This window comes from Cornus florida, unplaced genomic scaffold (assembly GCF_030987335.1).
Source record: "Cornus florida cultivar Cherokee Brave unplaced genomic scaffold, ASM3098733v1 CherokeeBrave_3.0.0_Hap2_Chr05, whole genome shotgun sequence".
NCBI lineage: Eukaryota > Viridiplantae > Streptophyta > Magnoliopsida > Cornales > Cornaceae > Cornus > Cornus florida.
This window is the reverse complement of record NW_026775575.1, coordinates 57,246,703-57,270,595: the sequence shown is the minus strand read 5'-3', so window position 1 is coordinate 57,270,595 and position 23,893 is coordinate 57,246,703. Positions and strand designations below refer to the sequence as shown.

The 23,893-nt window shown below is 35.9% G+C and overlaps 1 protein-coding gene across 3 annotated transcripts; it reads right to left on the bottom strand.

The window, feature by feature from the left end:
- Window positions 1-11,403: 11,403 nt before the first annotated feature.
- LOC132306539 (oligoribonuclease) lies at window positions 11,404-23,713 on the bottom strand. 3 transcript variants are annotated; one of them, XM_059803953.1, is made up of 9 exons: window positions 23,605-23,713; window positions 21,982-22,132; window positions 21,568-21,702; window positions 19,876-19,952; window positions 18,306-18,387; window positions 18,086-18,141; window positions 13,001-13,087; window positions 11,951-12,041; window positions 11,404-11,785 (listed from the first exon to the last, which is right to left on the bottom strand). In XM_059803953.1, the coding sequence occupies exons 2-9, from the start codon at window positions 22,091-22,093 to the stop codon at window positions 11,667-11,669; spliced, it is 759 nt and encodes a 252-aa protein (XP_059659936.1). In that variant the 5' UTR covers window positions 22,094-22,132; window positions 23,605-23,713; the 3' UTR covers window positions 11,404-11,666. The 3 variants fall into 3 exon arrangements, with proteins under 3 accessions (XP_059659936.1, XP_059659937.1, XP_059659938.1); XM_059803954.1 differs by having other exon boundaries at window positions 21,997-22,132; XM_059803955.1 differs by lacking the exon at window positions 13,001-13,087.
- Window positions 23,714-23,893: the final 180 nt, after the last annotated feature.

The window sequence follows — 23,893 nt, the reverse complement described above, 5'->3', positions numbered from 1 at the left end:
CAAGAATTTATATGTATATATAGATATGTGTCACTCACATACATATAGGCCACACAGACTCACTCGTGGTCATTGTGTTATAATCTCCTCTTAATAAAAATAAAAATAATAATAATAATAGAATTTGACATTATTAGGGTAACAAAAGGAATTGATAATTATTTTAACTAAGGGCAAATTTCACGAAATCCCAATATTATCATTTTTTTTTATCAAATATCCCTAACTTATTTTAGAAAATCTCCAACACTATGAAAATTGTTTACATTGCACCATGTCTGTAATAAAAGGACGAAACTACCCTTCTGATATACCAAATCAATTAAAAAAGTCAAAATAGGTATTTTATCAATTACTAAAATACCCTTGGTGACATTTAAGTCACCAAAGCACAGAACTACCGCGTTTTGTGTGTATATTTTATATGTATATGTATAAATAATATTCACCTCCCCCTTCATTCGCCCTTCTCTTCCATCTCACCTTTGCCCTGCAAATTCAAATCTTCATTGGAGGTCAAATGCAAAGCTTCATTGGAGCTACGATTTCAAGCTATTATTGTGATCCACAAAGGAAGTATAGGAGGGTTGAAAGGACAGCGCAAGTTGAGAGGTTTTTCTACGAAATCCTTTAAGCAATCATGGGTGGAAGTTTTTGAGGAAGTAATCTGAAGCCGTCGTTCTCTCTTCCATTCAAAGAATCAGTCGAAGTGATTTTAAAGACCTAATTGAAGGTAATTTGCTGCCCTATTTGATGGTAATTTGTTGCCCTAATTGAATATAATTTGCTACCCTAATTGGAACCTCTTACCTAGCCCTAATTGAAACCCCCATACCGAAGCCCTAATTGAAATCTCTTACCGTAGCCCTATTTATGTGAATTTTATTTTTTAACTCGTAAATTCAATATCTACCTTAGTTTTCAGCCATGACCACTATCAAATTTTTATTGTAATAAGTTGGTTTTGATTGTTTTTTATTGAAATAAAATGTTGTTTTCATTTATAGATTTTAATCCAACAATGTCTTCTTCAAGCAATCAACATGGGAGTCTTGATGTAAGGTATACCATTGCTGAATGTGATTGTCAAAAAACAGCTATAATTCTGGTAACAGGGTCTGATGAATTTGACAATATCGGAAAGCTATACTATAGATGTTGAAATAGAAGATGTGGATTTTGGGAATGGTGTGGACCAATTTCAATAGGAACTTCAAATGCAAATGGGAAAGAGATTGAGGTTGGTCAACAAGTTCATAGAATTGATATTGCTTACTTGAAGACTATATTGACTGCCATCGAAGGAAGTCTTCAATGGATGAAGAAACTTGTTGTAGCCTGTATCATCATTTCTATTGTTGCTCTTGTGTCAACTTTGGGAGAGAAATAGCCTGGTTCGTGGTTCGGATTAGGAGGTGTAGGGACTAGTTGTGCTTTTGTGTTTGGTTTAGGATCTGCAAGTTGTTTTGTGTTGTTTAAGTTGCTTAAGAGTTGAAGGTGGCTTGTATGTTTCAAATATTGTATATGTTGTTTGGTTTAGGATCTTGCAAGTTGTTTTGTGTTGCAAGTTGGTGTTAATGTACTCTGCTCTTAAGGTGGTTGTATTACAATTATTTTATGTCCTTTGAATGTTAGCATATGTAGTTTCAATGGCATGTTCACAACATTGATACCAAATGTTCACATGAAACATGTCATACAATAACCTATTAACAAATGCAATACAACAATCCATTCAAATGCAATTGACAAATCCATTCAAATAAAACCTATTTACAAATGCAATACAGCAATCCATCCAAATGCAATTGACCAATCCATCTAAATGAAACCTGTTTACAAATGCAATTTAACAATCCATCCAAATGCAACCTGTTCACATGAGACATGTCATACAATAACCTGATCACAAATGTAATAAATAACATGTTCATACCATAAATACCATAAAAGCATTTCATAACATGTCCATACCATTAAGTACACACATACTAACCAAAAAATAAAACTTGGGCATTAACTGATCAAGTTTGGTTGTGATTACAAAACTAATATAAATGTCATCCACCAGGTTCCAAGAAAAAAAAACACAACAACCATAGTACTGTCCAACGCAAGCTTTACAAAAAAACTGTTGCACTGTTATCCACCATTAATCATCAAATTTCCTAAAATTCAATGCACAGTCAGTGCACAGTCATCAACCATCACTTTATCATCCACCAACCAACCTGTAAAAACAATAAAGAAATTTAATGACTTTATGTTCCATGTACAACAAATCGTAATTCTTGTAAAATTTAGTCTTATGCAATGTTACTTACTTGATTCACGAACATTAGTAAGAGGAATGTTCAATCTTGTGTTCCTCCTTGTGTGTATGGATAATTCATATCCACCACTTGTTGGTTAGATGATGATGCCTAATAAAATATATAAAATTTTAATAACACTGTAAATACAAGCATTTATATCAATAAAATGGAATTTAAAGGTTAAGACATTTTTACCTGTGAATGACCCAAAGCACCTCCTACACCAACACCATAACCTTTAACTGCAGCCCTTACACCACCTGTATCACCACCTGCAGCCTTAGCAGCAGCAAAATTTATTGGAGATTTACCACCATCAAATGTACCACCTCTTCCACCCCTACGAACAACAACACCACCACCATTTATATATGCATGTTTTCCACCACCATCTGCATATCTTCCACCATCTCTACCACCACCTCTTCCACCACCCCTACCACTAAGGCTCTCATCCTTGCCACCACATACTCCACCCGTACTCCTTTGAAGTGGTGGTCTTCCACCTCTACCTCTAGGTGGTCTTGGAATAGGTTCAGCTGCCTTGCAAGTTCTAACATTGTGGCATTTTTGTAGACATTTTTTGCATGTCAATTTTTGCTTTTTCTTGGCCACACCACTACTTGAAAGGCTCATCTGCACCTTTCTTCCTATTTTTTTTAGGTCTTCCTGGTTGAGGCCTATGAGGTGGTGGCAAAATACGAGCAGTGCCCAGTTCTCTTCTCATATTTCTCAATGACACTGGAGTTATCACATGGCCGTAACACTTAAAAAAACTGTCCTTAGAATAGTACGGGTTCACATATGTGTGTGGATCCTCTCTTTTGAACACTGCCACAACAACTCCATGCTTGCATGGAATGCCACTTATGTTCCAATACTTGCATGAACAAGATTTCTTTACCACATTCACATAATCACCACCTCCTGCATCTTGGTATGACATGTTATTCACTTTATATTTGTCATTCCCAGTAGACTCCACATGCAGCCTTCTCACATGAACTGAAATCTTTTCTACCTTTTTCTAAAAAATTTGAGCATAGCAATCCATTTACCCTTACCATGTTAACCCTATTCTTCTCAAACCTTATCATAAGCTATTTTCTAATCATCTCAGACATAAACACTAAAGGTTTTTCCATTGCCTTCCCAATAAAATTGTTGAAAAACTCACACATGTTGTTAACACATAGGCTACTCTTACTCTTGCCACTATATGATGACCTTGCCCACACTTTCTTAGGAATATTCATTAACCATTCACATGCATTTTTATCTATTCACCTCATTTCTTGCATTAAAAGGTCAAACTCAGAAGTAGTATATGCAGTGGCTGTATCCCAGAATAAGTTCCTTAATTTAGTACCTTTATATCTCAGCTTGAAATTGTCATACAAGTGCTTCAGGCAGAATCTTATATCTACTCCAGGATATCCGTTGTCAAATGTCTCAACTAGTCCCTACAAATTAACCATGTGCAAATTAAAGTAAATAGAAAGTTAAAGAATATAAATCATCATAGTGATAAATATAAAGGTTAAAAATAAGTTTCTTACCTTCTGTCTATCAGATATAAAAGCGAAATCTTCATAGTTGCCAACCAACACGAACAATTCAATCAAAAACCATTCCCAAGAGTCCCTACATTCTAACTCCACACAAGCAATTGCAATAAGGAATAAGCCATTGTTGGCATCCCTACCAACAACACACATCATGTGGCCCCCATAGGGCCCCTTCAGGAACGTTGCATCTAAACCAATAAATGGTCTACATCCTTCTCTGAATCCTCTCCACATTACTTCTAAAGAAAAAATAATTCTATACAATGAAACCCCATCATCACTATATGGCATTGTTCGTACATGAACAACACTTCCAAGATTCGTTTCAAGTATCAACTGACAATAGTTTATTGCTCTTCGAAACTGTTCTTCATGATTGATTACCCTCAATCATTTTAGAGCCAAACTTTTTTCCTTTCTAACTTTCTGCTTATTTATAACAACATCAAGTTCATTCTCAACTGCATGTGCCATTTCATGCACTGTGCAACTAGGATCAGCTCTAACTGTCCCTATATAATGCTTAGCTATACAACCATATGTCACCTATCCATTCACCCTTACACCAGTACAATTATGGTTATCATTGAATTCTCTGATTTCAAATGAGTAATCACTAGTGTTGGTAGATCCACGAATCTTCCATCCACATTCTGCCTTGCATATGATAGTCACTCTATCTCTATCATTTCTCGTGAATGTGAGGTCAAACTTCCCTTTTTATTGCTGTATACCTTACCGCTTCTCTAAAATTAGCCGCAGAACCAAACTTCTGCCCAACTTCTAGTTTCTTCATTCCCAAGTCCCTCCTAGCATTAAAGTATTGCGAAGTTGCACCACTGCCTTCATTATCCTCATCACTTTCACTGGCTAAACTTATCAACTCCTCACTTGGCCCATACTCAGAATCTCTATAAGCTTCATCATAATCATCATGAAGACCTGCATTTTCATCTTCATTACAGCCTGCATGAGTATCTTCATTCTCAACTGTGAAGTCTTCATCATCATTACCTGCATTTTGATCATCAACTGTGAAGTCTTCATCATCACTGTCACTTACATTTTCATCATCAAATGTGAAGTCTTCATCATCATCACCTTCATATGCTACATCTTTATCATGAATTTTATAATTTAGTTCATCCTGATATTGATTTGTTAACCCATAACTATCATCAGTCCAGTTCATGAACACTTCTGTTGTAGCACTAGGTTGTACTCCATTAACATTCCCCTTAGTAGGTTCTACTGCAGTCACATCCACTAGAATCACATCAACTGTCCCATCTTCAGTTTGTGTCTTGTCACCTTCTTCACTTTCATTACCATAATCTCCAGTTTGTGAAACCACATAAACTTTAATGAACGAGAACATTTTATACTTCACAGTCATATCAATATAATCCTGGTCAGTTGCCAATTTTGATATACTCCCATCTCTCAAACATCTATAATACAAATCATTTCTTCGAGAATAACCAACCAACTGTGAAATGCAATTGAAATCTACCATTGACATGCGGTTAATATCTACTACATCAATGTTAGTCATAGACCCACCAATATAATTCATTTGCTCTGTGTTATCAAACTGGCCACCATGATGAACTTGAAGACAGTATAATTTCGTGAAAATAGGACTATAACATATCAATAAACAAACACAAATTAATTAAATATCAATAAAGTCCTACTTAATTAACCAACTAATTAGTTAACCAACACATTACAATTTAAAAACACTAAATAGAAATTGACTTTAATTAACAAAACATATAAACTAACTGTAATATATAATACAACACACAAAATCCTATCAATAAACAAATACAAATTAATTAACCAACACATTACAATTTAAAAACACTAAATATAAACTGAATTTAATTAAAAAAAATATATAAACTAACCCTAACCCTAATATATAATACAACACACAAAATCTTAATTGATTAACCCTAATTAATAAAACCCTAATTTAATCAATAGGGACCACAACCCTAATACAAAATTCGAATAACCTTAATACAAAATTACAGTAACCATAAATTATTCAATTGTCCCAAGCTGTTGGAATCATACCCGACAAAGACCCCAGATGAAAATGATGTCCAAACAATACTAAAAGCCATACCTTTCTGTTTGCACTTTAAATTTAATTTTCAATTTAGACACATGGTGTTGGTTGATTGGAGGAAAAAATATTAATTCAGCCACATGTCAGTAGTTGATTGGAAGAAGAGGGGTGTCCTTTTAGTGATAATAATTTAATATTGTTATCATAAAAGACCCCTATATAAAATTGGAGTCTAAAGTCAATAAATTGCCTACGTTAATTTTATTCCACAAACATGATTCATTTGGATAAGTTTAAGATAAAAGACAAAAGGTGGATAAGATTGAGACAAATGAAGTTTTTTAATTCAAATATAATATTTGAATTTGAAAAGGAAACTTCTTTTACTAATTGCTGCTCCAGACATTTATAAATAGCACCATGGAGCTTTGTGCAAAGGGTCCCCGACCATAACAATTTCCTACTTCGGCAATTTCATTTTATCGATGTTTTTCATTTTCTGCAATTTCATACACTTCTTTATTTGTACTTTGTTTCTGTTCATAGGAGTAACCTCGTGTTAGATTTACACTTCTTGTACTCTGTATGAGAATTTTACTTATAAAATAAAAGTCGACGCTTGGCTTCAATCCCCTCTACTTTTATTTTTTTAAGTCTCTTGGAATAGATGGATGCTCATGTAATTTGTTTTACTCCCTTCATCAATTCTACATATAGTGCTGAAAGTCCTCTTTATTGAGGCATTGAAGAACCTGAAGGAAGGGGTCATCTTTGCCTTCCAGCAGTCGTCTGATTCACAAAAGGGCTGATTTCAAATTCGGTTAGCACTTAGGATAGTTTAGCTATCCAATCCCTTGGCTCGAAAGACTTTGGCACGCCCCTACAAAAAAGAGCCAAATAATTTGGCACGCCTGGTAAGACACCAGAAATGTTTAAATTCATTTTTTATCTATGGTATTTACTCAGTCTCAGTTGCAAAATTTGCCTGAGAGACAGCCTCAACATCAGGAACAAGGAGCTGAATGCGAAGTGAATCAGCAGCTTCAACATCAGGAGCAAAAGGCTAAAGTGGAAATGAATCAACAACCAAGTAATCAGATGTTGGCTGAGAATGTTAACAACTTAGTGTAACGGATAGAAATTTCTAGCCGTACCTTTCATAGAGCACTAGAGCCAATCCATAACATATTGGCTAATTTGAATAACTCTTTGACCGTTCTATCAACAAGGTTTGATTAACACCTTATGGCACGGTCAAATACTACAGATACTTTGTTGCATGCACAACAAGAAATTCCCACACCTGTTGGGATTCAACAAAATTACTACCAACAACAACGGCAAGGGTTTCAACCCCTTTTGCAGCCATTGTATGGACAGTAACCACCCCAGGCTAATCAGCCACAACATCAGACACCAACGGAGTACTAACTAATCGGATGGGCCAATCAAAATGTGATTGGCCACCACTTAATCCGATTTATCAACACCAGCCGCACGTATGTCAACCCCAAGAGGGGCGAGATAATTTTAATGCTGGTTTTAATTTTCCAGTGCCTCAGCCTCAGGGGTCGTATGTGCCTTAGCCTCAAGTGCTGAATGTGCCTCAGCCTCAGGTGTCGTATGTGCTTCATCCTCAGGCACCTTATATGCATCAGCCTCAAGCACAACAGCCAAACTATCAACCCATTATGGTTGATAGAGATCAATTGGCTAATTTAATTCAAAAAACTTATGGACCATCCCCAAGAACAGTTGATCGCCTTACATATAGAAAGCCATATCCGGGGTTATATAGACCGATATGCATTTCCAAGAGGCTATAAAGTTCCCGATTTTGTTACTTTTTCAGAAGAAGACTCCATTTCTACTATAGAACATATTGGTCAGTTTACCATTCAATGTGGTGAGGCTGGAGCGAATGAATTCTTAAAATTAAGGTTATTTGTTAATTCCCTTAAAGGGACCGCATTTTATTGGTATATAAGTTTACCGATAAATTCGATCTATACTTGGCAACAATTGGAAGAAACGTTTCATACCCAATTTTATAAGATCGAACCAAAGGTGTCGATGGCTGACTTATCTAGGCTGTCCCAAATGCCTGTAGAAACCACTGAAGCCTTTATTGGTAGGTTTAAAAGGGCGAAACACAAATGGCTGAAGCCTTCATTGGTAGGTTTAAAAGGGTGAAACACAAATGCCAAGTAGCGTTTCTAGAAACTAAATATGTGAGTCTAGTCTTGAATGGTTTAGACTTTGAATTACGAAGGAAATTTGAGGGAATACAATTTCGGGACTTGTTCCAACTAGCCTCTAGTGCTACAAGATATGAAAAGGTCTTGAAAGAAGAACAAGATAGAAGGAATGCCTCTAGGGGTACCTATTACAAGGACCCAAACTATGAAATTCATGTGATAGAGGCGTCGAATAATAATTATGTCAAAGATCCCACTTATGAGATTCATTGGACAATGGCTGAAATTGGCATTGAAGTTAAAGCTGCAGAACTAATAGATATCAAGCTTTACATATGTTAAGCGTTGAAAAAGCCTCTGAAAAGGGTTAATGGTGTTTAGGTGTTGATTTTGATAACCATAAGGACACCAAAAGAGGCTGAAAAATAATATAATTTTGAACCAAGGCTTACTTGGCCTTGGAGGGCAACTCGTTCGACCCTAAGAAGCCCCAAGAGGCCGAAAGAGTTTTCGTTCGATCTTGGAAGACCCATTAGGTTGCTCAACCACTTGGGATACCAAAGAAGTATCGATTATTGTGACCGATTTAAATTATGAGTTGTTGATTGACAGCCAAATATGCACATTTTGGTTGCAAATGTCAACAATTTAGTGCTAAGATTGGAAATTACCCGGGGGATAAACACAATTAGCCTCTACATAATTCAATCCTGCACCTAGACCACTTACTTATCACTTTGGAGGTAAGGTTTGATCAACACCTCAATTGATTAAGTGCTCAAAACGATTGTATAGTGAATGTGTCGTAGTTAGGATGTGGTTGAAAAATTGCTGATAAGCGAAATAAAAAAAGGGCTGACGGTAATAAGGTGCTGATCGGAAAATCAATCGAAGAATTGTCAGAAAGATGTAGGGACTAGTTAGTTAAGCGAAGGGCCGAATAAGAATAACTGATTTAAATTGTAATCCATCAGTTTAACTCTTTAAAATTTCGGTCTACCCTTATTTCAAAGAGCTGGGGGGGGGGGGGGGGGGGGGGGCATTATTTGCACTCTAAATTTAATTTTCAATTTAGACACATGTCAATAGTTGATTGGAAGAAGAGAGGTGTCCTTTTAGTGATAATAATTTAATATTGTTATCATAAAAGACTCTTATATAAAATTGGAGCCTAAAGTTAATAAATTGCCTACGTCAATTTTATTTCACAAGCACGATTCATTTGGATAAGTTTAAGACAAAAGACAAAAGATGGATAAGATTGAGACAAATGAAGTTTTTTAATTTGAATTTGAAAAGGAAACTTCTTTTACTAATTGCTGCTCCAGACATCTAAAAATAGCACCATGGAGCTTTGTGCAAAGGGTCCTCAACCACAACAATTTCCTACTTCTGCAATTTCATTTTTTCGATGTTTTTCATTTTCTGTAATTTCATACAGCCTTTTACTTGTACTTTACTACTATTCATAGGAGTAACTTAGTGTTAGATTTACACTTCTTGTACTCTGTATGAGAATTCTACTTATAAAATAAAAGTTAACGCTTGGCTTCAGTCCCCTCTACTTTTATTTTTTAAGTCTCTCGGAATAAATGCATGCTTGTGTAATTTGTTTTACTCTCTTCATCCATTCTACATATAGTGTTGAAAGTTCTCTTTATTGAAGCGTTTAAGAACCTGAAGGAAGGGGTCATCCTTGCCTTCCAGCAGTTGCCTGATTCACAAAAGGGCTGATTTCAGATTCGGTCAGCACCAAGGATAGTTTGGCTATCCAACCCCTTAAGTCGAAAGACTCTGGCACGCCCCTAAAAAAAAGAGCCAAACACTTTCGACATGATGTTGTCTAGAAAAGTCGAAGACAAGAACCTCGAATAGACCACTCCTTACAAATCTTCATTGACCCACAGATGAAAGCAACCCCACTGATCAGTGTTTGAACGAAAAGAGCACAGAAGAGGTTGAATAAGGAAAAGAAAAACACACAATCTCACTCAAAAGCACCCTCAAAACCTAGTCCCTTCCAATTCCTCTGATCGTAAGTGTTTGTCAACAACCCTTTCCCATCCCTTTGATCGCTTCAGATTTTCATTTATTATACATAGACATAGACATATACATATAATATATACGAACCATTTACCCAATTCATCAAATGGGTTTGATCAAAACGACCGCGTTTAGTGGACATATAATATAAACACACAAAACGCGGTCGTTTTGTGCTTTGATGACTTAAATGTCACCAAGGGTATTTTAGTAATTGGTAAAATACCTATTTTGGCTTTTTTAATTAATTTGGTATATCAGAAGGGTAGTTTCGTCCTTTTATCACAGACATGGTGCAATGTGATCAATTTTCATAGTGTTGGGGGTTTTCTAAAGTAGGTTGGGGGTATTTGATAAATAAAAAAAAAAAGTATTAGGGGTTTCGTGAAATTTGCCCTTAAACTAATGAAAAATCAAAATAATTAACCTAAATGCTGGAGTAGTGAGCAACTCTGATTTTTTTTTTTTACTAAGAAGTTACGATGTTTTAATAAAATTGTGTTCTTCGTGAAAGGTTGAATATTCGAGACTCTCACGTGAATTGTGAGAGTTATTTACAAAAAAAAAAAAAAAAACGTGCATTGTTGATCCCATGATTAAAAGGTAGAAAAATAGTTGGAATTATTTTCCTCCGACATAATCAAGCCGACGTTCTTTATGATGTACTTTTTTTCTTTCTCCTTTTTTTTTCTTTTTTTTCTTTTTTTTTTTTTTTCTGTTTTATTTTTGAATTTCTTTTGGCGAAGCAAAATTACATTTGCTTAAAGAAATTTGTGATGAAATTGAAATGCTTCTGTCTCAATTAGACCTAGCACCCAACCAAATTACCAATAGGTAAGTTTATGAAAATAATTGTATTTAGGGCTAACAAAAATAACTTTGTTATTAATTTTCGACGAGTTATTTTACACCCCCCGTCCAATGGACTTGACCTTAATCTCAACCTAGACTTTTGCCAAACACCGAAAAAGTAAAAATAAAAAAATATATATTTTACCTAAAAAAGGAAAAAAAAATTCCGAGAAAAATATTTTATGTCAGAGCTTAGCAAAGCATCAGAAACTTAGAATTTTCACTCCAAGAAGCAACATTAGCATCAGAATATCATCACAAACAAACATTGGAGTATTTGCTCAGGTTTCTCACTTGGATACAATTCCCACACAACAATATTAGAGAGAGAGAGAGAGTAGCCATCAGTATTAAGTTCTAGAGCTAAAATTTAGTGCATTAGTCAAATAACAAAGCTTTTGTTTTGTTATACAAGTTCATGGAATAATGATAACTGTGATTCTATGGTTTCAGCAAAATGCATCAAATTCCATAATAATGATTTATCTGATTCAATACACCATTTTACACTGATAAGTGAGAGCAGATCGTTGGCATGCCGGTAGAATGAACTTGCTCAAAGTGAAAGGTCTGCTGAACCCGAGATCAGCAATCTCTTCTTTAGCAGTCACTTCTTACTCCTAGGTTTGAATATATTCTGCTTGTAGTATTTTAGCTCTGCTATGCTTTCTTTGATGTCGTCCATGGCTCGGTGCTTGTTTTCCTTTGACGGAGCCTTTTTGTTATCTGTGGATTAGAATGATGGTGAACATAAAGAACGTATTTAAATTGAAACAAAATTATATGAAAAGTGGTTTTAGAAGCACAGAGGGAGAGAGAGAGAGAGCAATGGGCAAGATAACAATAAAATGCTGAATAACTTGAATTGAATAAGAGAAGTAAATTTGATACCTCTTGGATACCAACGGAGGCATAAAGCCTTAACACTGCTAACATCAACTACCACATGAGAAAAAAGAGCAGCCAAAGCCGGCATGTATTTCTGCGAAAGGGAAAACTTGTTTGAATCTAGCAAATAAAACTTTAGTGTCGGAATAAAAGACAATAAGTAAATAAACAAGAAGTTTTCAAAGCAGTCAACTTATCATGGATTCATGATAAAGTATTTTAACTATTAAAATGTGTTTGGAGGGAATTATATGCTATTTAGAATGATTAAATCAGAATAATGTATCTAAAAGCAGCATCATTTCTTGATTCTTCAAGATGCTCCTCAAGTTGCTGCCGAGCATATTTGGTTAAGTACGACAATCAGCCACTGATACGAATTGCCAAGACAAATGGATAAATTCATAGCCCAAAGGAAGAAGAAAGAAAAATGGTGGCCAGCTTTGGTACAATTTTGAGTACTTATGCAAGGGTGTCTCATTTGGAAGTATTCATTTTCTCCTAGTCATACAATGGAAATTCCTTGGTTGCTAACTCTAAAATAAAATACATGGCAAGGTTTTAGGGTTCTGGTTTTGAATGGGGCTGTGTCACTGACTTAAATATTGTTCATCCCCGGACCCAAAAATTTTATGTTTCTTGCTAAAAACTCTTCTTTATTCTCGATTCTTTCCTCCTCTTTCTTCCTTTTCATGTCAACATATCATTTGCTCCTTGTCATAAAAAAAAAAAAAGAAAAAAGAAAAAAAAAAAAAGAGAGCCATTGAAGAGCACAGAAGTCAGAAAGCTCTCAAAATCAGATGGCAGAGACGAGTACTAGTGTTTATCAGAGAACTTCACATAACAATAACAATATCCGTAAGCCACCTCAATCATGTAAAATAATTCTGGGTAAGTGTACTACAGAACACCCACAGCCTACACAACAGGTAACATAAGTACCAAATAAATCCATTACCATCCATATGAATATATGGACATAATGTGTTGATGTATATATGTTATTAGCAGTGCTGGTCGGCTGGACCAATATATATATCTTTTTCCACATACCTTCAAAAATAGAAAATCCACATAAATCGAATTTCCAGCTAGAAGAGGCGTATATGTGCCCACATATCTCTTTACAAATTCAATAACCTACAATGAGGGAAAAACATGTCAAAAAATGTCCAGTATAGGAAAAGAAATTTCAACCCAACTGCAGGTGAGTTGAAAAAGTATGAACTGAATGGTTGTCATAGAACGTAACAGCCATATGGTTAGACAGAGTGAACGCTCTGAAGACTGCAGCCAGATATTTCATTGAAGGGTCAGTAAGATTGTCAAACCACTCATGATATATATCTTATATACTTCCAAAAAAGAAAAAAAAAAAAAAAAAAAAAAAAAAAAATCTTCTCCTTTTGTGACTAATAGAAGAAACAATTGCATTCAAACAACATGCTCCACCACGTGTAACGACCCACTCCATCACATGGTATGATATTGTCCGCTTTGGGCCCGAGCCTGCACGGTTTTACTCCTGGGTTTAACCCCAAAAGGCCTCGCACCAATTGGAGTGTATAAATCCTACATATATAGCACTTCCCCTTTTCACACCCAGACGATGTGGGATTGTGCACCTGTAACTCGCCCAGTGTGGTAGCCTGCCGGTGCCTCTTGCACCCGCCCACAGCACACCCGTCCACAAGGTCGCCACAACATGGGCCATCTCTATTTGGTGCCTTGCGAGCCTCTTTTTTGGTGGATCAACTCCTAATTAATTTTTAATTCACCATTGCAGTTTTTGTCCTCTTCTCTAATTTAAACTTCATTAAATAACAGCAGTAAAAGTTTGTGGGATAAATTCCTTTAACAATGTACTCTACAGTTGGGCCATTTTTTATTAGGGCTGCAAATGAGCCAAGCTGGTTTGGCCATTCGAGTTTGAGCTTGAGTGAAGCCCAGATAGGAGTATTCAAGTTCAGCTCTGACGTTGCTTGTCGAGCTCATGCTTGCCTTGTTCAGCCAACTTCAATCTCAAGTTAATAATTGACGAGGTGAAAAATTAAATTATAGATCCATCCCTAATAAAGGAGTCATGTTAATAAGTTTTAATGAGTCTGTTCATGAACATGTTTATGGCCTAACGAGCCAAGTCATGGTGCTCGGGCTTGGCTCGTTTACTAAACAAGTTCACCAGACGAGTTCAAACTCAACTTACCCACTTTGAACAGAGTTTTACTCAAGCTGCACCTAGCTGTTCAACATGGTTCCTCTGCAATCCAATTTGGTATATGATGGTCTTCTGCCTAAAGTTAGCGGTGCAACCTGGGCAGGTTCAAACCGAGATTTAGGTGGGCTTGAGGTAATTTCTTCACTGTTTGGGTTGGGCTTGGATTTAGATTTCTCAAACATATCCAATTCGGGTTGGGCTTGGGTTGAGAGGTGAGTAACCCGAACCCTAGTTATTATAATAATATTAGTTACAAAATAATAATAATTAATATTAACCATCTATTTTTAATCTAATGGTTGCTATAAATTTACTCAAAGCTCAGTTACAAACCCTAGTCGCCGCCCAAGTGAGAGAGAGAAAGTTCATCCCCTATTGCCTGTGACATTGCCAAAGAGGCTGTCACATGGGGGAATGTAATCATGTATTGCCATGTAAAAAGTATGAGGGAGTATCAATTGCAATATTATGGATCTATGTGTTAGGTCTGATGCCATCACTGCTAATAAGGTCTACATGATATCAGTCTCTATAGGTGGACCCTCCAAAATTGCTTCAAAATCTAGTCGCCATTGGAGCTAGGGGTGCAAGTTGGGCGGGCTTAACCTGACCCATCCGAACCTAGCCCGATATTTTCAGGCTCGGGTTGATTGTTTCAGCTTTTCGGGTTGGGCTCAGCTTTCCTTTCCTCAGGCTGAGCCCATATTCGGGTTGGGTTCAGGCTAGAACCTTTTTAAACCGAGCCCAATTTATATATTATAAATATATGTATTATTTTATTACATTAAAATATTCAATTAAATCTCACCCATCTATTTTAATCCAACGGCTGGAGTCACCCCTATATACAACACATCTCTCCAGAAAAACCCACTGCCACTCCAGGAGAGAGAGAAACCCTAGCCGCCGTCATCTTCCATCTCTTTATCGTCGCCGTCGTCATCTCTTTGTCGCCACTGCTGTCTTCATCTCTCCCTCATCGCCACAGTCGCCATCTTGTCGCTGTGGTCGTCAACTCCACCTCTCTTTCGTTGTCACCATTCTTGTAGTTTAAAATAAACCATAAAAACCACATTAACGAGGTTTTTACAGTTCATGGGTTTTTTAGTGTGTACTCCAATTTAATGGAACTCTCTCCCCTGTGTACTTGACGTGAAATTCTTTTAGAGGTATGGTAGACATTTTTGGTATGTGTATGCATATGTAATTTCATGGAGTTCTCTAATTGTTGCATAAACATCAAGATTGGATTTTGATGGGTTTCTCCGTTGATGTTTTGGGTCTGTTTTTAAATTTTCCTTTTTGGAGAGAGAGTGTAAAAGGCCCCTAGGGGTTGTTGAAGGGGTAAAAAAAAAAAAAAAGAGACCAGCCTGACCAACCCGACCGACCCGAAAATAATCGGGTTCAGGCCGACGGGCTGAGCCTGAGATTTTGGTCGGGCTTAGGTTGGTCTGACACAACCTGAATTCGGGTTGGGATCGAGCCAGGGTTGGGCCTACCCAACTTGCACCCCTAATTGGAGCCTTCCATGTCATGAAGAAGGGAATCTTCACTTATTTCTCATTTAGACCCAGTTTGGTTGGAGAGAAATGAAAGGAAAAGAAAAGAAAGGTAATGGAGGGAAATGGTATATTGTTTTTAGTATAAATTCTTAAAAGGAAAAGTAAAGTAATGGAGGGAAATGGTATATTGTTTTTAGTATAAATTCTTAAAGGAAAAGTTAGGAAATGGAGGGATACAAATTAGGAATGATATATAGGTTTTGTTATCCTCCAAAAAGTGGGCAGAAATGAAAGGAAAGGGCTACAAAGTTATGGAACTTTTCTAACACCAAATTTGTCCTTATTTTTATAGAAGATAAAATCAAAATACCATCCGAGTCCTAGGACACGTTTTAATTCTCTTTAACCCTTTCTTTTCTTTCAAATTGTCTTTTTGCTTGAATGATGTTTAGCACAATCTCTATATTTGTCTCACCATTTCTTATCTATATATTTGTTCTTTAAATGTGAAAGGGTATAGTGGTAAAAATATTAAAATAGTTTCCTTTTCTTTCTTTCCCCAAACACGATTAAGTGCTAAACTATCATTTCCTTTCTTTTCCCTCGTTAATCAACCAAACACGATGAAAGGGTAACACTATCCTTTCCTTTCTTTTTTCTCATAACTTATGTTATCCTTTCTTTTCTTTTCCCTCCTATTATACCAAACATAGCCAAAATGAAGGGCCATATGTTTCCCTCTCTATCAAAATCTGATTTCAACCCGCCCAACCCAGGCAATTTGATTGGGTTGAGCTCGGTTTAACCCCTTTGGGCTACAAGTCGGGTTGGGCTTGGGCCCGAGCTTCATATTTTATACGTTGGGTGTTGAGCTTAGGTTCACTCTTCAACTCACTCAACCCACCTGAGTTGCACCCTACCCAAAGTGAAGTTGCTTTGGATTGTTTTTATTCTTGGCACTCGTCAATGGTATTGGAAAGATAGATATACAAAAAAATTTAGGATGTTAAGGAGTTGAACCAAATACCAAAGATGCTTCTTAGTAGATTGCTTATATTCCGCCTTAAGAGGAATTTGAATAACAATTTACGATCTTGGTGGTGTCACACCCACTCGAACAAATATTTTACCGAAATTATCGTCATTCAACAAAAGCTGAACAAGTGATATCCATTAACACCTATATAGCATATGTATGTAATCCTGTAAAAAAGATTTCAACTGGTGAAAACCACTGAAATGCAAAATCTTGCACAACAGAATCCTACTTTTTGCTGGACCATTAAGCATATAGTCTGAAGAAGCTAAGTATTCTGTCAAATTTTGGAGCATCAGAAGTTTTTCCATTCCTCAACTAAATTATGTCAGACAGGTTTAGTCAATGCAGAAAAAAAGAGATTGAAGAAATGCAAAATCTATCAACTGGTATTGCACGTGCATAAAGCAGGGGAGTCTGCAGATCACTTGTTCATTCATTGCAATGTGATGAGGAAGATGTGGTCTCTTTTTTTTGGCTTTGTTTGTAATCTCCTGGGTGTTCGCCAGTTCAACGACTAATTAACTTATTCGACATCCAGTGTGTTTATAATAGGTATAATAAAAAATAAAAAAATAAAAAGCTTGTGTGATTCTTTGATGAGGTGTATTTGGGGTGAGATACCATCAATCTCTTGAAGACTGGAGCTGTAGTGATTCCAGCTTCAAATTGAACATGTGCTTGGAGTTCTCTTCAGTTGGGTTAGAGGTAGGTGACACCTGTCCTTGGGGCTTTCTTTGATCTTGTAGGGGATTTGATTCTTCTTCTTCTTTATTTTTTTTTTTTTATTATTATTTTTTTTTGGGGGGGGGGGGGGGGGGGGGGTGTTTGAGACAGACTTTCGGTGTGCTTTGTGTGTATAAGGTCTTGATGCCCTTTCAGTGCCTTCAAATGAAATATATCTTATTCATTATCAAAGAAGAAGAAAGCAGACATTAAATTATGTATATCTCATGCAAGACAAAGTTATATACCTAAACAGATCCAGACAACTTCATCCTTCCCAAAGGTTGAATAGTTAGAGTTAAGACATGGTACCAAACAAATTTGGAATTCGATCATGCAGTAATTGAAACAAAGAGCTTAATAAAGTTACCAGAGGAAGAAGTAGGTTTTTCTAGTTACCACAATATAACTAGCACAGGTCAAGTGCGAGGTCTAAATCCTGTAAAGGAACCAGACAAAGGCATGATCCCGACTATTGTTCATAGAACTTTCAGAAACAATTACACACACTAGTTAAACTAAGAATCGTCATTTTTCTTCAACAACTAAACAACTATTACGAGAAATGTATCCATTTGCACAGATCATGAAATTTAATTCATTTGAGAAAACCATAATACAAATAAGAAGTTCGGCATAAAATATGCTTAGCATACCTGCTTTTCAGCTTCTCGTTCACTTATTGTACTTTGGAGAACATTTTCTGTCAACCCTGGATTTAATTGAAAAATTATGTCCGCATAAAAAGAATGATGTCACATGCATCTTTTAAAGTAAAATGCATGGAACACCAGAATGTATATCTTATTGAGAATGCATATCTTATAGAGACAGTGGAACAACCGCAAAAGCAGGAACACTTGACAAGCTGCTTACCACTTTCTCCATGATGACTCTGACACCATTCGCCCATTTTATCCATACAATCTTTACTTTGATGGATAACCAAATCAGGACCCTAAATATGGTAGACCTTATTTCAGTTCCGAATAAGAGGAGTATCAAACTATTAAAAGCTACTGTATTAAGTTCCACAAACACAGAATTTTAGTAACTCTAAGAATAAGTAATAAGAGGCAATCAAAGTCCAAGAAATAAGAGTCTGACATTAAAAATATATGACAAAAAAGAAAGTAATTGCATGCAAGCATTAAGAAAAAAATGTTCTGAAAATATAGTTTAGGCTGTATTTTTGCATAGCATTTTTCTTTTAAGCTTTTCAAATGAAATTACGAGATGTAGTGCAAATTTTAAATTTTTAAATGCATAAAAAGAACTTTTTTTAATCTTTTCAAATGTACAAAACAATGTCTCTTTCAAACAAAGGTAACAATTTGCCATATTCCGCTCCTTCTTTACTCTTGCAAAACATTATGAACACACAGTAGGTAAGACCTATGAAGCATGGACACTTCTCCTAAGGTGTCGTGACGGTATCAGACACTCGGACATGTGTTGGATACGCGGACACGGCCCATACACATATGACACGGCTGGAAGTGTCCTAAATTTTGAATACTTTATTTTTTGGTTGGACACGGTTTAGACACGACATGGACACATTTGGACACTTTTAGGACACGGCGGGGTGGTTTTGATTTATTTTTTTTACTAGAATGGGATTCAATGCAAATTAAAATATATTATGGGTTAACTAAAAAAATAATATAATTTTTTTTTTTTATAAGTAAAAAAATAATATAAAATTTAAGAAAACGAAAATAACAATCAGCTAACTCTAAACCCCAAATTAGTAATTTCATTCATGATTATATAGATAAATGAGAAAAAATTATTACTATTTTTTTCCTAGTTAAAAAAAAAAATTATATATATAATAATACATTTTATTATTATTTTTACGAATCCAAACTGCATTTGTGTCCCTCTTTTTTAGATTTGCCATACCACCGTATCTGTACTTTGTTGTATCCGTGTCCGTATCTGTGCTTCCTAGGCCAAGACATTGGAATTAGCTATTAGCTTTTGATAAGTAATAGGTATGTATACGTGAATATCAAGAAAATAAGACGCATTGAAATTGTAGGTATTAGAGTTCCGAGTATAATAATTTTCACTTCCCCTGAGAATATGTACCACTCGAATGAAGTTAATGAGCCTTAAATTTTTTCCTTTTTCTTTTCGAAAGTTCAAGCAAACGCACACCCACCCACAATATTGCCCCTAGCAAGGCTGAACACTCAACCTCCCCTTTGGGAAGGAGAGATCATACAATCTGGGCTAATGCCCATTGGTAGTAAATGATCCTTATTATTTAACTATAGGAAATGGCATTGGTAACATCATTTAAATAAGCAATACAACAGAGTAATAAATTGGTAAAGAAGATGCAATAATAAATCAGTAAAGAAGATACAATTAACAGAGAACAGTTCCAACCACCAATACTTGAGAATCGGTTTATAAAGAGATGGAATAAAATTACCTCAATCACTTTGGCCAGATCGCCATCTGTAATTACACAAGCAATCTCCAGTATTCTATCAACTTCAATATCCAGACCTACATAGGAAGCAACAGTAAAAGAACAATTTATGCAAATAATATAAGCCATTCAACATCAAATATGCATGCATAAAAAAGTACGAAGAGGGGAGGAAAAGGAAAAGGAAAAGGAAAGAGAAAGGAAGGTCACTCCCTCCTGTCTCACCATATTCCTTCTAAAAGTAGGAGAAAGGAGAAAAAGAGGCCCCAATTTCAAGCAACACAATTCATTACAGATTAAAGGGTATGATAGTAAGATCACAAAATATTCCTTAATTCCCCATTTCAATCTTGTTTAACCAAACAAAATGAGGGACATACCCCATTTTTTCCTTAGGGATGCCTACTCCATCCTTCAAAATCCCTCGTGCCAACCAAATGAATATTGGGGTTATATGGTACCAAGTAGCGTTCTCCAACCTGACTGCAACTTGTTTTCCTTGCTTTATCACTTATTTTAACTAAAATCATGTTTTTTGAACTTGTGGCAGTGAAAAAATGCATTTCATTAAGCCCAACTTGAATATATACAAACTCATATTGATGTGACAGAAAGGTCTAATGCGTCTGCCAACCCGTCACAACCGTCCTCTATCACAGGGGATGGGTTGAATGATGAAACCACCTTGCTGGTATATTTTGTAAAAGCACAACCAGCAATAAAACCAGAATACCAAGTTTGAAGATTTACAGCTTAAAGAAAATGAATAGGTTCGGAAGAAATATGTTCTAATTGATTATTTTGAAAGGTTAGTTAATCATAGATTCAATGATGCTCTTAAAGTTGCCACAACTTTTTGGCATCTACAGTTCACAAGTATTCCTGTTTCCCTGCTAAATTTTGACTTCTTCTCACAAAAATAAAAGCAGGTGGTAACAAAAGGAGTAAGTCAGATATATTAAAGGAAGAGAGAAAATGACAAACAAAAACTAGAATGAAAAAAAAGGGTTAAAGAGAGTGAACCCATATAACCAAAACTGAATCATAGGATTCAAGCAGAGTGATAAGAGAGGTTCAAGTTGAAAGGTAACTGGTTCTGATGGAAATCAATGGGAAAAGTGCGGTTGGTGTCAAAGTGAGTGATCTAGGAAAATGAAAAAACAGAAAACAGCAAAAGTGGAGCAGTCCGGTCACAGAATGACAAACCTGGAGAAAGGAACCAAAGATGAATCTCTGATTGACAAAAGTGGAGTTGTTCATCAACAATGAGAAACAGGTAACGGACTCAGACTGCTTTCTCTGGAACCTAGGACAAAAAGGAGTTCTAAGTTCTTGGTTTCAAGGTTCAAACATAAAATATTCGCCAATAATAAGATTAATAAAGAAATTCTACTTGCTAATACAGCATGAACAAGGTAAGGCATCTTGTATAAATGCTAAAATTGAGAGGTTCATGTCCTAAGAACCAATACTAACTAAGTAAAATTGGATTCAAAGTGTCCTATCATCCAAAGTCTGAAGCATAAAACAAAGACTTTGATAGAATATGCCTGGAACTTACGACCGGGGATGTACGTGGGCAACTTTTGGCCAAAGTGTCCTGCCCTCTGTTCAGGCATAATATATGAAACAGACCAAGGAAAAGGAATGAATCCTATGTATTACTTTTAATGAGAAAAACCAAAAGCCTACCAGTCATTTCCAAGTCGATCCACACAAGGGGCAACTTGTACTCTTCTGAAACTACTTCTGGGCTTTGTAGATCCCCATTCTCATTCTTTGACAAAGTTTTGTCTTTTGAGCTGTCACCTTTTCTCTTGGCCTTACCTGCAACATTAAAATACTTTAACTACCATCCTGATTCCGGCAGCAGAAATATTCATCCAAAATAGCTCAGGACCATTTGTTGCCATCTTTTTCATATCAGAAAACTGAAAGCCGCGTTTGACATGTAATTTTAAAATCCAATTTTGGTGCAAAAGGAGAACTATATGCTTTTAAAGAAAAAAAAGGGGGGGGGGGGGGGGGGGGTTGGGGGGGGGGGGTGGGTGGGGGAGGAGATTATTATAAAGAACTCGGGTTCTCTTAAATAAAACATGAGTGAACCTCTTCCATTAGTACTTTTTTTAAGATCAGCGGCAGCAACAGTGGTCTTCTGTACTTTATCATCTTCAGCATCCAATTCTAGTACAGAAAAGGCATTCGAGAGTTGATCCATCACCACTTAGCAGAGTTTGTTATTTTGATAATTCAGCTCCTGGATTGATAGAAGAATGTCGGCTAATTATTGTGTTTAAGGATAAAAGGAACTATACAAGCAACCAAAAAAAAAAAAAACAAAACACATTCTTTAAGATAGTAAATTATATAATAAAATTAATGCCATGATTAGGTAGATAAGCTTGAGAATTTGAAAAGCATGCCATACAAATTATTGTGGAAATAATTCAACTCTACATTGTGACTTATACAAGTTAATAATGCAGCAAAATTCTAAAGTAAGGGAAGTGGCAGATTACAAAACTGGGACCACATTATCTTCTAATGTAGCCTTTCTCCATCCTTGTATGAGCTGGTACAGGAGAAAGGGCAACTCTTACTAATGTTGTGGAAAGATCAGAAGAATTTATTGTATTTTGGGAAGCATATAGATAATCAGGACGTCAATATATTTGAGCCTCTACTGCAGGGGTATGGCAGGTCTTTCGTGGATAAAGTCCAAATAATATTAGATCGACTAGGCATGCTCCGGGCTATTTCTTAGTTTGAACTTTGAATAAATGCCCAAAAAATGAACCCTTCAAATTGGCAAATCAACTATGAGCAGGTTGAGGAAGCCATTCATAATTCATTCATTATTCACTGTCTCTTCATTACTTGATTATGGGTGCCATAAATCCTATTGCATTCATTGAGATCTGTTGACATTGTTTTAGGCTTTTCCCAAACTCCATAACCGGGGCAGCCTTTTCATGGTATATTCGTCTGCCGCCAAATTATGTCTTCAAGTGCAGCTTCATCCAAGATTAAATTTCTCCTTCTCCTTGCTTTTTATTTCCACAATTCAGTACTCAGAATTTGGACAGTTAAACCACTGTCTTAAGAGAGGAAAAAAATGACAATCACAGAAGTATGCATTTGCAAGCTATATACGTAGTACATAATTATATCGAATACACAAACATAAAATAATCGACTAGGGTTCAAAGCTTCCTACCGAAACTATGTTTCAAGGCTAAGCTTCTGAATGATCCCAACGAATAAAATTCACAGGTATAGTTGTGGAACAACAATTACCAGCAAAATTTAAATAGCACCCATACAAAGAAAGACACCCCTTTTCGGAAAACCAACCCAGTTTATAGTTACAAAATTGTCGAATTTATGCATAACAATATTTTATATACACGCATATTTATAATACAAGCATATAAGTACACACCGTTCTACTTCAATTCTTTCTTTCACAATTTTGCATCACCATAAAACAATAAAAAATATATATATAAAAAAAAGTCCTTAGAATTCGAATTGATTATTGAAGACGTGAAAGAAGACTAATAGATGAGTAAACAACAAAGTAGCATCAGTGGTAGTAATAGCAGTATAGATCAGTTTGAACCCAGTGACAAAGTAGAATAGTACAACCATAAATACATATATATATATTTATATGTATGTATATATATAGACATATATGTATATGTAGGAATATGAATCGAAGCGTACCAGTTGTAGAAGCTAGAACAGAATTTAGGTTGTTATTGTTTTCTTCTGCTCCTTCAATGGAAAAGAAGAAAGAGGAAAAGAGGTTTCGTCGTAAATCATAATAATTGGAATTTTGATGGGCTTGCTAAGATCCGTTTATGAAACCATATGTTCTCTGGGCTTCGGAATCCAAGCCGACCCACTGTGTAGCCCAAATTCCGAATGAGTTTTCTTTTTTTTCTTTTTTTTTTTTAAATATTGAAATGGAAAACTTCCAACCACTAGTCCTTGGACCTTACAAGGTAAAATT

Excerpts from the sequence above, each read along its gene's own strand:
- LOC132306539 (XM_059803953.1), bottom strand. The coding sequence starts at position 22,093 with ATGGATCAACTCTCGAATGCCTTTTCTGTACTAGAATTGGATGCTGAA. Across the intron at positions 21,703-21,981 it reads AAAAAGTACTAATGGAAGAG|GTAAGGCCAAGAGAAAAGGT; the intron begins GTTCACTCATGT and ends TTAATGTTGCAG. Across the intron at positions 18,388-19,875 it reads ATCTGGCCAAAGTGATTGAG|GGTCCTGATTTGGTTATCCA; the intron begins GTAATTTTATTC and ends TACCATATTTAG.